The sequence below is a fragment of the Microdochium trichocladiopsis genome (assembly GCF_020744255.1).
Source record: "Microdochium trichocladiopsis strain MPI-CAGE-CH-0230 chromosome Unknown B0I36scaffold_5, whole genome shotgun sequence".
NCBI classification, from domain to species: Eukaryota; Fungi; Ascomycota; class Sordariomycetes; order Xylariales; family Microdochiaceae; genus Microdochium; species Microdochium trichocladiopsis.
This window is the reverse complement of record NW_025763548.1, coordinates 1,005,344-1,019,267: the sequence shown is the minus strand read 5'-3', so window position 1 is coordinate 1,019,267 and position 13,924 is coordinate 1,005,344. Positions and strand designations below refer to the sequence as shown.

Sequence of the window (13,924 nt, the reverse complement as noted above, 5' to 3'; positions counted from 1 at the left end):
GTATTTCGGGGGTGATGGTCGTGGGAGCGCACCTTCTGATGTGCGGGTGGTGCTTTTGGTCTGCTTGTTCGTGGTTGATGTCGTGGGGGGAGAGTGAGGTCACCTCCAACAGCCCACACGGTCTTAGGCAGCTCTGGTGTTGGTGGTGCGGGATGACCGCAAAGACCCCTGCCAGTCCGCTACTCCAGTCGCGACAGCTCCAGCAGCTGTCGCGCTGCCCCGCAGTGGCTTAAGGGTTGCCCCGGTGGGCTGGCCCTGCCTGTCTGTCTGCCTCTCCAGCGACATCGGCCATCACAGCTTCAGTGCCTGGCCACTAAAAACAACCGTTTAGCTCTCCCAAGCCGCACAACTTCGTCATCGTCAGCAGCTCGCGGCCATACCTGTCAACTCCCATCGCCCTCTGGCAGGCAATTGGAACCAGTTCCTCAATCAGAACATCGGACCTCTCCCTAGGTGTATCCGGCCATTCACGAAGCTGGCGTGGTGTCCGTAGATCGACCATTAACATGTGAAGGCTGGACCGGAGCTGGGGGGCTAAAAGCTCATCAGCTTCTCCTTCGCTTTCCAGCATCCACCCACTTTGCATTTTGCGTGTGTGACGACACCACATCGCCATCTTCCCTCAGGATACTCGCAATGGCGCACATGACCAATCCGCTGGCCACCATCGAACAGCTCTACCAGCGCACCTCTTCGGGCGCGCTTCCGTCAGATCTTCAAGATGTCGTCTTCTTCGCGACTCAGACGCTCACACAGGCGGCTGGTCTGCTTCTGCGACTACCACAGTCGGTAACAGCCTGCGCCAACGTCGTGCTCGCGCGATATTGGCTGGTCGAGTCGCCCCTTCTCTACGAGTTTAGCGTGAGTCTCTGCGGACTTGACAATTCCATTCCCGTGTCATACGCTGCAACTGCTAAACCCCGACTGCCCCAATACAGGACGCCTCAGCAACTTCTCTCTACCTCGTCGCAAAGCTGAGCTCTCACCCGTGTCCGGCGCGCGACATCTGCAACGTCTACGCATATCTCCTCTCCCCGAGCTCGCGGCTATTCCGCCCGCCGCCACCAGCAGCAAGCGGCAGCGCCGCTGCAACCGACGACCCGTCAACATACTACCTCTCCGACACAGCTTACACGACGCGGCAGACCCAGATGCTCAAGATCGAGGCGCGCATCCTCTACTCGCTGTCCTTTGACACGCACGTCGCCCTGCCCCATCCGCTGGCAGTCACATACCTGCAGGCCCTCGACTTTCTCGGCGGCGGCGGCGGCAGCAGCAAAACGGACATCTCGCGCCTCGTCTGCGCGTACCTCAACACGGCCCTGCTCTCCCCGCAGATGCTGTACCTCACGCACCAGCCCAACGCGCTCGCCGTGGCCGCGATATACAATGCCGCGCGGGACCTCGGCGCGCGGATGCCCGACGTGGCCTGGTGGGAGGTGTTTGACGTCGACCGTGAGGAGCTCGGATTCCTGGTCGTCGGGATGCGGAGTCTGGGTGCGTGGGTGTCGAGGCAGAAGGACGAGTTTGAAGAGGCGGGGCTCTTCGAGTCCGGGATGGTCACGAGGGATTTTGTTGAGCGGGAGATGGCTAGGAGGGGTCAGGCTGGGCTGATTCGGAACGGTGGCGGCGGCGGCAGCGGTGGCGGGCAAGAGGAGGAGGTGGACGAGGAGACCGCGATGATGATGCGGATGGACGCGATGCCAGCGTGAAGGGATCGTCGAAGCGAGACTTGAGGTTGATAATGCAGCCATGCATCCACAAGAGTGTCGAAGGACTGATAGATCGACGGGAAACTACGAAGCAGAAGACATAGGGAGCGTTTAGATCGAGCTTTGATCACGATGAATCACCTGATTAGCGCGGCGTGCTTCGTGCACAAGCGACTCGGCACTTGCGCAAAGGACAGTCTCCAATGGTACACTACTCGCGATGGTCAATGGCGCCGCTCCGCCGAGCCGCCTCGAAGATTCACGGAACGGCAAGTGTTGATTCATGCTTTGAAGTGGTGCTAGGAACCCGAGCTTTTTTGGCAACACAGCGCTCAAGTGTTGCTTCACCCTACCTCGACTGCCGTCTCGTCTAGAAATCCTTGATAATAGAGTCGTGGAACCATCAAATCACGAGTTGCATGGTCCGAATCGGGGTCGTGTCATGTGAGGCACTCCATGAATAGAGAGGTATAAAATTTCGCAATGGCATGTTGAAGCCATGCACTCTGTACTCAAGCTCTATCCGACCAGAAACTACCAGGCTGTAATATCATCCACCTCGGCCTCTCCAAATGTGCTTGACTTGGTCATGGCACCAACCGCAGCCTCCTCGACGTGCTCGCCCTCCCGCCGCATGATATCTGGTAGGTGCTCGTTCAAAAAGGCGAGAATAAAGCGGTTGACCTGCTCAAACTGCAGCAGGAATGCGTCATGGCCTTCCTGGCTATCAATCTTCTCGAGGCGCGCATTCTTGACGTGGGCCGCAATCTCCTCCTGCTCGGCAAACGTGAACAGGCCGTCACTCTCAATCCCAAGAACCAAAGTAGGCTGCTCGATCATGGCAAGAGCCTCGGGGATCGTGGCGGTGCGGTCGCGCGAGACGTCATGGGTATCTAGCTTCCGCGTGATGGCAATGTAGCAGTTACTGTCAAAGCGCTTGACGAACTTCTGCCCTTGGTAGCGGAGGTAGGACTGGGCGGAGAAATAGGTTGATGTAGGGGCCGACTGCTCCCCGCCTAGCTTGGGACCAGAGAATTGCGGATCCAGGGATGGTGCCCCCTCACTCTCTGCGATTTCCTTGGAGACTGCGGACAGGATCGGCTTTGTGGCAGCTGCCGATGCCGCGGCAGCGGAGGCGGCGGCTGCCTTGTCGGTGTGGCTGTTGGTCCTTGAAGTCCGTGTGATTTTGTGGCCATCGTTGTGAATATGGAAATGCGCCTCCGAAGGCGTGCTGGGCCGTGAGTTGCCACGAATCGTCTGCTGGCGGGAGGCGTCGGGGATATTGCGCCCGAATCGAGCCTCGAATGAGTTGCGACTCCTGTAGGTTAAAAGGGCCGACATTCGGGCAGCACCAAGCCCCGTGACGGGCGGGTCGGAGAAGGGGTAATAGCCATCATCGTACTTGGGGTCTGCGTAGATGCTCTGCCTTTGAGCCTCGCCCCAGCTGATTCCCCAGGCGCTGTGCCGGCTCGATGTGGCAATGGGCACAATCGTCCGGACGTAGTTCTTGCCAAAGTATGCCCATTCCAGTACGAGCATTCCCCCCATGGACCCCCCAATCACTGCAGCAACTTGCTTGACGCCGAGATCATCAAGCAGTAGCTTGTGTAGCCTTGGGATAGCTGGTCAGTCTGCCGGCCGCAAGAGATGACAAGTGGCGGAAGCATATAACTAACCTTACGTCATCGCGGACGGTGGTCAGAGGGAACTCGGGGCCATATCTTTCTTTCTTCAAATCGCCGTCCTTGGCAGTGACTGGACTGGCCGTGCCGTAGGGACTTCCAAGACTGTTCATGCAGATGACGAAGAATCTGGATGTGTCAAAGGCACGGCCAGGGCCGCCCAGAAGCGGACCCCACCAATCACTGACGTCTGCTGAGCCCGTGAGGGCGTGGCAGATGACCATCACATTGTCAGCCTCGGGGGAAAGCTTGCCGAGAGTGGTGTATGCCAGCGGCACATTGATGAGAGTCTCGCCCGACTCAAGCGTGAAACTCGGTACTATGGCGATCTTCTGGTCCGGTATCAGGGCAGCAAAGGGGTTCTCTGGCTGCTGCTGCGTTCTTTCTTGGAAGTATTCAGCCACTGGGGTCCCGAGCGTGACAACATCATAGCAAGCCCAGAATGTTAGGACATCGCAGGCAGGAATGGGGTTACTGACCATATGGCGCCAGCTTGCCAGCCTCGTTCGGAACTGCCATGGCTACGAGATCGCCTCCGGGGGTGGCGATGGTGTAAATGCCCGTCGGGGTGTGCTTGAGAGTCCTTCTGCCCACACGAAGCGGCAACGTGAGTGGTGAATGACGGACCAAGAAGTGACAGGAAACGAACAATGTTGCAAGAGCAGAACCCGTCCGGACTGATCACAAGCTGGCGTCGATGCTAGTCAATAATCACGCCTCCCCCACTCTATTTCTTCCACTACACACACATGTCATTCTCCAGCAAAGACTCATAGCGAGGCGGGATGTGGCTTACCTAAGTCCGGTCTCCGGAAGCTGGAGAAAGCGCTGACGGATTGGCAACAGACCCCTAACCCGACGGTAGTGGGGCCTGGCGTTGCGCCCCTTCCTCCGGCCGCCTCAGGACGCGAGGCTTAGCTAAGCAAGCGACCAAGCTGCAGCACGAGCATTGACCGTTTGGCAGGACCAGCTCACGCGCCGCTCACGATGATGATTGGCAGCAGGCGCTGTGGCCAGCCCCATCTGCCTCTCCAAAAAGAACGGGTCTCTGTTGGAGCCACGCGAAACACATCCATCGCATCGTCGCAGCTTGCCTCACAGCAAGCAGTTCTCGTCTGCAGCCAACGTCCATCCGCCTCCTCGCACGCCCAGCACTACGACACTCCGGGCGCGAGCATCCCTTATCTCTTCCCGCTAGTGATTCCTCGACAAGGCTGATTGCGGCATCCAGCTTGTCCTTTGCACAAGACTGCGTGCTGCTTGTCATCTCCTCGTCGTGATGACAATGGGCAACCGCACAAGCTGATCTTTGCCCATCCCACATTCTCTTTCATTCTTTTCCTCGTCCTTGTCAATCTCCTTTGTCCTAATCTCGCTGTGCGCCGACGCGTTCCTGCCACCAATCCACCCATCGCACCAGGCCGCGCCGCCGTGCATCATACGCAAAGCGACGACGACGGTATCGTCCACCGATCAAGCAAAAGTACGCCCTCTCTCTCCGACACCACACAGCGAGTCGCGAAGTTCACTCTTCGCTCACGACACCGCCAATCAGTGATGTATCATCACAACGGACACTCAATGACAATTTCTCTGCAGCAACATGCCCCCGAAACGGAAGCGCAACGACCGGGAGTCCGGTGCCAACCGGCCGGCGCCTCACCGGCCCGCCGACACAAATCTGGCGCAACATGACCGAGACTTCACAGACGGTAGTCCATCGCAAGGCCGTCGCGCCTCAGGTGCGGGCAGGAATGGCCGAAGAGGGAACGAGCGGCGAGAGTCGTCACAGACGAATCGTGCTCCGCCGTCTCCAGCCGTATCTCGCGCCCAAAGTTCAGCAATCCAGCCAACCACCTCGAGCGTCCCGCAGACCCCGATTGAACCTGTCACCCCAGTATCGCTCCAGGCCCGGTCACCGATCACGACGAATTTTTGTTATACAGTGCTTACCGAATCGCGCATGGCCGACTGGCAGAACAGTGGCCGCCAAGACGTTATCGAGTATGGCATCAAGTCCCGTAATGACGAGGACATTGAGGAAATCTCGACAATATCTCAAGAATTCACCCGTGCTGTGCTTGAGAGTAAGCTCATGCCGGTTGATGCGGGAGAATGCATCAAGCAGATTCTAGGCACGTCGGACGATACCGCCGAGGACGAGATCTCATTCGACTTTGACGCGCGCGCATTGTTCCTCGATACGATATCAGTCTTCGCTGACTCGGAAGAGACCGCATCCATTCCTCAGCTGAGAGAGTTTGTCGCTAGCACGGGACTATCGCTAAACCTCATACGACAGGTTCTGGATGCGACGACACTGGAACAGCTTGGTCTCATTCGGAGCACGTTTGTCAGAGTAGGTGTACGATATGCGACCAACCAGCTCTACCGGCAAGCAAACTATAACCTCTTGCGCGAGGAATCGGAGGGGTATTCCAAATTAGCCGCTGAATTGTATCGAACGCCCTACAACCGCGAGTTCGACTTTGCTCTCGTCAATGCTGCCTGGGAGCGGGTCAAGGGCTTGATCGGCACATTCGACTTGGACGTAGGACGTGTTCTTGATGTTGTCATCGACGTTTTCTCCGCCACGATGCTCAGAAATCTTCGGTTCTATACCCGATTTCTGCGGATGAGCTCTTGGTGGCCCCGGAGTCAAATTGAGCAGGCCAAGCAAAATTTCACTGGCGGTCTGCCGGGCTGGGCTCTGCCTGAGAACGAACACATGAGCGCAGATGAACTCGACGCACTACTTTTTGAGCAGTGCCTCGCCCGAGATCGCACCTTTTGGCAGCGTGCCCGCCAAAATCACTTGGATGCATTCTTCGAGTTGGGCGGCCGCGAACTGAATGAAGAGCAGCTGCAGCGTTTCACTGACGAGCTCTCTGAGGAAAATAACAAGGCCGACATAACCTTGCAGTGGTTGAAAGCGACAAAGACATTGCCACCCCCGGGCAATCGCACCGCAGCACAGCTATTGGGTTTCAAGTTTCGCTTCTATACGTCTGAAGCGCGCGACAAGACCGAGACCCTTCCAGCCAACCTGTACTATCTTGCTGCATTCCTCATTAAAATCGGCTTTGTCTCCCTGATTGATCTGTATCCTCACCTCTGGCCATCAGATGAGGCAATGGATGGTGTCAGAGAGCGCCGCATTAAGGAACTCGAGGAGAAGGAGAGGGCCAGTCGACAGGGAGCTGAGCCAAACGCTCTTCTGTCAGCCGGAGCTCTGACCGACGATACGCTTCCTACCCTTCCCAGGCAGCGAGAGCTGACCGCGAAGACTGATGCGACCAAAGCCGACGCCTCTGATGCGAAGACCGACGATGAAGCGGCGCTCCCTGAACCTCGTGAGGCTCACAAGGCGGACCTTGTCACACACCTGCTCGTTGTTGGTGCCATTCCGGAGGCACTCTTCCTGCTTGGACGGTTCCCGTGGTTGCCCGATGCTTATCCAGATGAGATCTACCCAGCAATCAACCGAATTCTTCTGCACTCCATCGACAAAGTCGCCAGGGACAGCCAACCGCGCGAAGCCCGGCCTGTTCCTGCCAGCATTGTCAAGCCAGACGTCGCCGTTGACCAAAGCGGCACGGCCAAGGGTAGTGTCAAACTCATCGAGGGCACCGCTGCCAAGATTCTCCGATGGCCACATGCCGACGGCGTAAGCAAGGGTGTGCTATACAAGTTCTATCTCGACGAATGGGCAGATAATGTTCCCATTTGCCAGACGGTCGATGACTTCTTCACACTCTGCAGCACGCTGCTCAACGTTTCTGGTGTCAACATTGGCAGAGAAGCGACATTGGTGAAGAAGATCGCGGCAATTGGCGTCAAGAGCTTCGCACAAGACATGTCCGCGGAGAATATGGCAAGATGGCAGGACCTTCTACGCCGTATCCTGGTGCCTGCACTGAGCTTTACTTCCTCCAACGTCGACGTTGTGGCTGCTGTCTGGGACCTCCTCAAGCACTACCCGACACAGGTTCGCTACAACATATATGCCGAGTGCTACGAAGGTCAGATCTCGAGGCTGCCAGCAATGGCAAAAGTGTTCAAGGCTGCTCGTCTAGACACTCTGGCCACACTCAAGCGACTATCCCTGCAGAACATTTCGAGCTCCGCAAAGAAACTTGCCAAGACTGCACTTTCATCACCGGGCATTGTCTGCAAGGTCGCCCTTGATCAAATCGAGGCCTATAGCAATCTGATCGAGGCTTTTGTCGAGTGCACTAAGTACTTTACAGAGCTAGGCTATGATGTGCTTGTCTGGTCCTTGCTCAGCTCGTTGGGTGGCAAGCAAAGAAGTCGTACCCAGGAAAGTTCCGTTCTGCTGACAAGTCGATGGCTTCAAGCTTTGTCAAAGTTCTCCGGCAAGGTTTTCAGACGATTCAGCAATATTGATCCAACACCAGTGATCCAGTATGTCAACGACCAGGTTGGCCGGGGCAATTCGACAGATCTGATCATTCTGAAGGAGCTCATCTCATCTATGGGTGGCATCGTCTCCAGCATCGACTTCACAGAGGCGCAACTCTCAGCGCTGACTGGCGGAGAGCTTCTGCGGCGACAGACCTTGATACACTTGGGCGACAAGCGATTTGAGTCGGACAAGAGCGCTACGAGGTTTATGGGCTCATTGAAGAAAACGCGTCTCGCATCTCAACTCCTGGTCAACATTGCGCAATACCGACAATCAGCAATCTACAAGGTACCCGAAAGCGAGGCCCACGTCAAGTATCTCGCGACTGTTTTAGACGACTCTCAACAAGCCTTGGTACAGTTCGTCGAGCTTTTGCGCCACAACCTCACGCCAGAGGAGTTCGATGCCCTAATACCCAGCGTGCCTCAACTGCTCACCGATTTTGGTCTTGAGCCTGCCCTTGCTTTCCTCATCGGTCGTGGAAGTCTTGCTTATCTCATGACTGGTGCTGGGCGTACCATTCCCATCGCTGACTCTGCAGCCCCTGCTGTAGATGCCGAAGACGCGGTGATGGCAATTGCGGATAGCGCTTCAACACAGCCCTCTGGCGATGCTCTCGTGACCGACGATGCGATGGCTATTGATGATAAATCGTCAGCGGAGAAGTCGACTGACCTGCAGCAGAGCAACGGGCGCAAGTCAGATCGCTTCATTGAAGTTTTAGAACCCACCATCGCAGCCGTACGTGAGCTGCTCCCGCAACACACACTGGAGAACATCAGTCCCGAGTTCTTCGCACTGTTCTGGTCTCTGCAAACAGGAGATCTGGCGGTCCCTAGATCAAGCTACAATGCTGAATCTGTGCATGTAGCAAGGGAGCTTGATGACGTGCGCAGAGATCGAAGCGACATGAGTCGGAATGGAGAGACCAAGAGGGAGAAAAAGACTGCTGCACTTCAACAGGTGCAGAGAGACCTCCTCGCCGAGATCAACGCGTCCAAGGAGCGCCTCGGCAAGACCAGGCTTCTCCTCATCAAGCAAAGCTCGATGTGGTTCCCTGCCGCGATTGGCAAATCCAATGTCGTCTCAGATACCCTCATCGAGGAATGCCTCGTACCTCGCCTTCTACTATCACCAGCTGACGCAGAATACTGCCATTCGATGTTGATGTTCCTCCACGCCAATCAGGTGCCGAATTTCAAGCTGGCCAGCCTGTACGACCGTTTCTTCAGTGTCAACAGGCTGCGCGCCATGATCTTCAGCTGTAGTGTGCGTGAGGCCGAATGTTTCGGCCGGTTCATCAAGCTCACACTTGGTAATTTATCGGGTTGGCACAGCAAGAAGGCACTTTTCGAGTCAGAAGCCGTCAAGGAGGGTCGTCTCGGTTTTGCCACAGCATTTGACGAGGAAGGCAAGCCAACCGCGCAGATGGACCATGACTCCTTCCGCGATCTGCTCTGGACTTGGCACCGAAATCTTGCTGCTGCTCTGAGAAGCTGTCTTAATGGCTCAGAATGGATGCACATCAGGAATGCCATTACCGTGCTGAAGTCCGGGCTTGAGTACTTCCCTGCGGTCAACTTCATGGGCAAGCAGTTCTTGCAAGTTCTCGGCACCATCGCGGAACGCGAAGCAGCTTCGAAGAACGACACGGAGGATGGCTCGGGCCATCGTGTTGATCTTTCAGTTACCGCCAACACGGCATTATCAGCACTTAAGAAGCACTCGACGAAATGGGTGATTGTGCAGGACTTCCGGTCAAACACGGTCAGCATTCATTCTTCTTTCGGTGCGCATTTGACAATTTCTAACATTCTATGTAGACTGGTGACGTGCCTGATGAGAAGAAGACTGGAGGGAAGTCTTCTTCACTTCGACCGAGCGCGCCTGAATTCAAACCTCTCCCAGACAGGTGAGCACCATAGATGCGCAAAGGTTGTTGTCTCGAGTACTGACATAGCTCTCAGCACGAGAACCGTCGATGAAGAGGACGGCGAAGTCGACGATAACAAATCATCTCAGAGACCTGTTTCTCAGTCTGACGACGGGGCTACGCGAGGCGCGACTCCCAAGCTAGCAGAGAGTGACACTGTGAACAAAATCAACGCAGTGTCACATAGGTCCGAAAACTCTCGAAGCCTACCCAGTCGCGGTACAACACCACGCCCTCCTAACGGGTCGAGGCAGGAGTCCGGCCGGGTATCAAGCTTGGGTCCTGCAGCCAACGCGAAGCTTCATAGTCTACCAAGTCGCCCGGACGTCCCAATGCCCGGCCACTTTACTCAAGACCTCAACGGACAGATTCGAACACAAGAGACCAGAGCGGCTCGCGATAGGGACAGCCGAGAGCCTGTGCGCGACCCAGCTCGAGATCACCGGGAGCTGCGGGACTCTCGCGAGCCTCGCGGGCCCAGGGTCGTAGAAGACCAGCGGGCTCAGCGTCGTGACGGACAAACCCCGGATCGTCGTGCACCAGAAACCACACCACGAGACATCCCTCGCACAGATCGGGACCGTTCAGCTCATCGTTCTGATGGTGGTCGTAGGGCTGATTCTGGGCCACCTGAGCGCGGACAGGGCAGAGACCGTGGCGCACCTTCATCGGGCTCTGGCCGATCCTCTGAGACGACTCGTGGTCCCCGTGACAGTCCATCCTTGTCGAAGGCTATGCCGCCGCCACATCAGGTTCCAGACGCGCAGGGTCCATCACTCAATCCCGAACGAGCACGTATGATGGGTGTCGAGCGCCCAGAAGAACGGACGGAGCTCATCAATCCAGCTAGAGCGGCTCTTATTCAAGATGTTCGAAACCCCAGTCGTCAAGACCGGGACGACAGCCGCGAGCGTCATCATGGCACATCACCACGACGTGGCGAGCGTGCGGAACCTCGCATGACGGAGGCTCGAGATGAGAGAAGCGCTCGGTCTCAACGTCAAGATCACCGTGCGGAGTCTGTTCCTTCGTCTGGTTCGAGACTGCCGAGGAACCCGGACCATGAACTTGACCGTGCAGGATTCGACAGAGCTCGAGACCCAGGTGCGTTCCATCGGCCTGGTCCTTCTCGAGGAGAAATGGACCATGGACGCCTCAGTCAACAAGATCCTGACTTTGGTCGCCTGAACGGCAACCCATCAGCACTTGATACAAGTGGTGTACCACCAGAAGGCCCGCGTGGCCGTGGTCGAAGCAATCTGCGAGCTGCTTCGAGCACACTTCCGGGCCGCCCCGACAACAGAATGCCTGGTCACGACTTCCCACGACCGCCATCGCCTGATCGTGGATTCCCGCCCACTGGGCCTGCATCATCACGTTCGCGACGCAACCAGGGCCCCAATCAGTATGCTCAGCAACCCAGTTCCAACGCTTCACCTGCCGCTCCTACAGGACCAGCGGGTGGCATTCACCCGGAGCGTCTCCGACATCTCAACAACGCAACTGGCTCGCCAGGCCCGCCGATTCAGCAGCCGTACGCGGCAGCGCCTTCAGCTAATACCGTGCCTGTGCATCCCGACCGCATGGGACACATACACAAACAAAATGCGCCGCCGAGTGGGCCTGCGCCAAGGGGTCGCCCATCATTGCCACCAATGCAAACGCCTGACAGACCACCAGTCGGATCCGGACACCGTCCACTTCCCATTGACATGGACAGCAGCCCCATGTCTGCGCCGACTGGGCCTGCAAGCAACGAGGGGCGTGGTCGGACTGGCGGAAGGCGGCAGCTGGACCACATACAGAGCACGCTTGCTAGTGGCGGCTCGCGCGGAAGAAACTCACGCACCATGGCGGGCTCCGATGCACAGGTCCTAACGGGAGCTTCACCTGTGTCGACTCCTGTCCATGAGCGTATGGATCCTCTGCAGCCGAGCGAGCGAGGCACAAATGGCGCCGATCGGCCAGATCGCCACGACCATGAACGTAGCCGCCACGAGCAAGATGGTCCAGATCGTGCAATCCGTTCCGGTCAACACGGCGGCCGGGAGCGCAGCCCTGGCAGGGATAGAGGCTCAAAGGATGTGAGAGACAGCAAGTCTGGAGTGCCCCCAAACCTCCATTCTGGCCGTGAACGCGAAAGGGACTCGTCCTCGCGCAGGTCTGGTCGCGAATCGGGAGCACCAGGTCGTGACAGTCCTGCTGGGTTTAGGAGTGGGGAGGTTCCTTCGGGAGGGCGCGAGAGAAATCGAGATTCACGTCATCGTCAGGATGGTAACGGCGGCGGTGGCAGCAGCAGGCACGACGAGCAAGGCCGGGGCAGTGGAACAGGCCGAGGCAACAGCAACAGTGCTGGCGTGAGCGGCGGGCCCCGAGGTCCGGGAGACGAGCGGCGCGAATCGCGCAGAGGTGGCGAAGAACGGTCATCCAGGAAGCGCCAGAGCGAAGAGGGATTTGGGGGGCCAGGCGGAGTGCCGAGCGAAAAGAGACAGCGGCGTTAGGGGCCAGGTCAACAGCGAGGCTTTACTATGGCAGTCTGGCAGACCTGAAGAATGTTCGAGGACAGAAACAGAACAAAAGAAACAGAACATGTGTACCAACAGGAGGAAGCGGGGAACTGTCTGGTTGCGCGTCTCCTTGCGCGAAGCAGAGACAATACCGAGCAGAGAAAGGGGAAACAATATTGCACAACAAAACGGCGTTTCGGATCTTGATATTGTCACTGTACGGAGAGCCTCATTCCCTTTTTTTTTCCAAACCGAGCGAACTACAACTGGCAGAGCCTGCCCCTGATATACCAAAGAGAGAAATCTATACTTCGCATTTACAACGGATCGGACGCAACTGGCCTATGGGGCTTGTTGTGGCGGCAACCATGCATTTGCACCGCAACACCAGCAGCCTTGCGAGTGAAACTATTTTCGTTTTCCTTTTCTCTGGATAGACATTTGCATCACTGGAGGGGGGAGTTCCGGGGTTATTCTACAGAGTGTGGATTTGCGTTTTGTGTTGTCGGAGGCGTTTGTATCCTTTTTCTGCGGTCATTTAATTATGTGTACGATTATATCGGCAACTGTGAATATACGGGGAGGGTGTGGAGGATGGTGTCAAGAGATTTTGCGCGTATTCGAACGTGGTGAGCAAAAGGATTGTAATGATAGAGTGTTGGGGACGGAGGAGGGAAAGCTTCTCTATTGCCGCCACCACGGTGTGTGCCACGCGCGCGCAATTGTGCTATGAAGCTACAAAAGGGAGATCCCAAGCATAATTATACAGCTGGACAAGACTTGGGGGGGGCCGCGGCGTGTGCAAAACTATACATACTTTTCCCCTCCTCCGATCCTACCCGTACGTACGCGAGATTGTTTATTTCTGAGTGTCTTCACCTTGGTCTGAATATGTCGGTGCTTGAATCAAGTACCTTGTTGACGACGGCGACGACGATGATAAAATGGTCACATTCGATTACAGTTGAAATCAAAGCGGGGGAGAACTGGTAACAAGGAAAGACCCGGCGCCACTATCCGGTGTCACCCAAGGTTTAGAGTGCTCGAGCAAAGAAGAGTCCAACAAGAGGCATGCATCTCTTTAGAGTTTTTGTGTCATCTGCACGACACTGTGCTGCCAAGGCCCCGTCGTCGTCATCGTCGTTGTCTTTGTCGTCTACTAAGCCTAACTTGGTCAAACAGACAGGTAAGCACGGCATGACACGCAAACCCACGATACAACAACGCGAGCATCGTGGGCACACCACTCTTTTTTTTTCTTTTTTTTTTGGGTAAGGATGGACAGGAAAAGCAAGGTTTCACGGGAGACGGTCCGGAGACAAAAGGAGATAAAGCGAAATTAGGAAGAAAAGGCAAAAGGGAAGAAAAAAAAAAGTGGTGATGGTTAAATGATGATGTGCAGAGCCGTGCCCTCCTTTGCGGACGGAGACGAGAAGGAAAGCGTGGCGTACAGGAGATCAACAAACGAGGCTGCCGGGATGCCGGGCGCTCCGGGTGGTCCGGCGGGAGTTTGGGTTGAGTTGTGGATATGCATGTGTATGGGTGCGTGTGTGTGTGTGTGTGTGTGTGTGTGTGTGTGGGTGCGAGGAGAACACAACAGTAATTAGCCAGCAGTAGTCGAGAGAATGAGTGCTCGTTTGTTTCTGTTTCGAACGCGCTAATTA

The 13,924-nt window shown here is 56.4% G+C and overlaps 3 protein-coding genes across 3 annotated transcripts; 2 read left to right on the top strand and 1 right to left on the bottom strand.

Annotated features, from left to right (window-relative positions):
* The first annotated feature begins 297 nt into the window (after positions 1 to 297).
* Positions 298 to 1,768, top strand: B0I36DRAFT_115015 (cyclin). The gene is made up of 2 exons (XM_046147946.1): positions 298 to 861; positions 939 to 1,768. The coding sequence occupies exons 1-2, from the start codon at positions 637 to 639 to the stop codon at positions 1,710 to 1,712; spliced, it is 999 nt and encodes a 332-aa protein (XP_046012543.1). The 5' UTR covers positions 298 to 636; the 3' UTR covers positions 1,713 to 1,768.
* Positions 1,769 to 2,000: 232 nt separating this feature from the next.
* B0I36DRAFT_115022 (homoserine O-acetyltransferase) lies at positions 2,001 to 4,002 on the bottom strand. The gene is made up of 3 exons (XM_046147947.1): positions 3,874 to 4,002; positions 3,389 to 3,779; positions 2,001 to 3,324 (listed from the first exon to the last, which is right to left on the bottom strand). The coding sequence occupies exons 1-3, from the start codon at positions 3,911 to 3,913 to the stop codon at positions 2,247 to 2,249; spliced, it is 1,509 nt and encodes a 502-aa protein (XP_046012542.1). The 5' UTR covers positions 3,914 to 4,002; the 3' UTR covers positions 2,001 to 2,246.
* Positions 4,003 to 4,997: 995 nt separating this feature from the next.
* Positions 4,998 to 12,254, top strand: B0I36DRAFT_243243 (transcription factor/nuclear export subunit protein 2-domain-containing protein; the record flags this gene model as incomplete). Its single annotated transcript, XM_046149972.1, has 3 exons — positions 4,998 to 9,587; positions 9,644 to 9,732; positions 9,788 to 12,254. 3 exons carry the CDS (start codon positions 4,998 to 5,000, stop codon positions 12,252 to 12,254), a joined length of 7,146 nt encoding a protein of 2,381 aa, XP_046012541.1.
* Between the last annotated feature and the right edge of the window lie 1,670 nt (positions 12,255 to 13,924).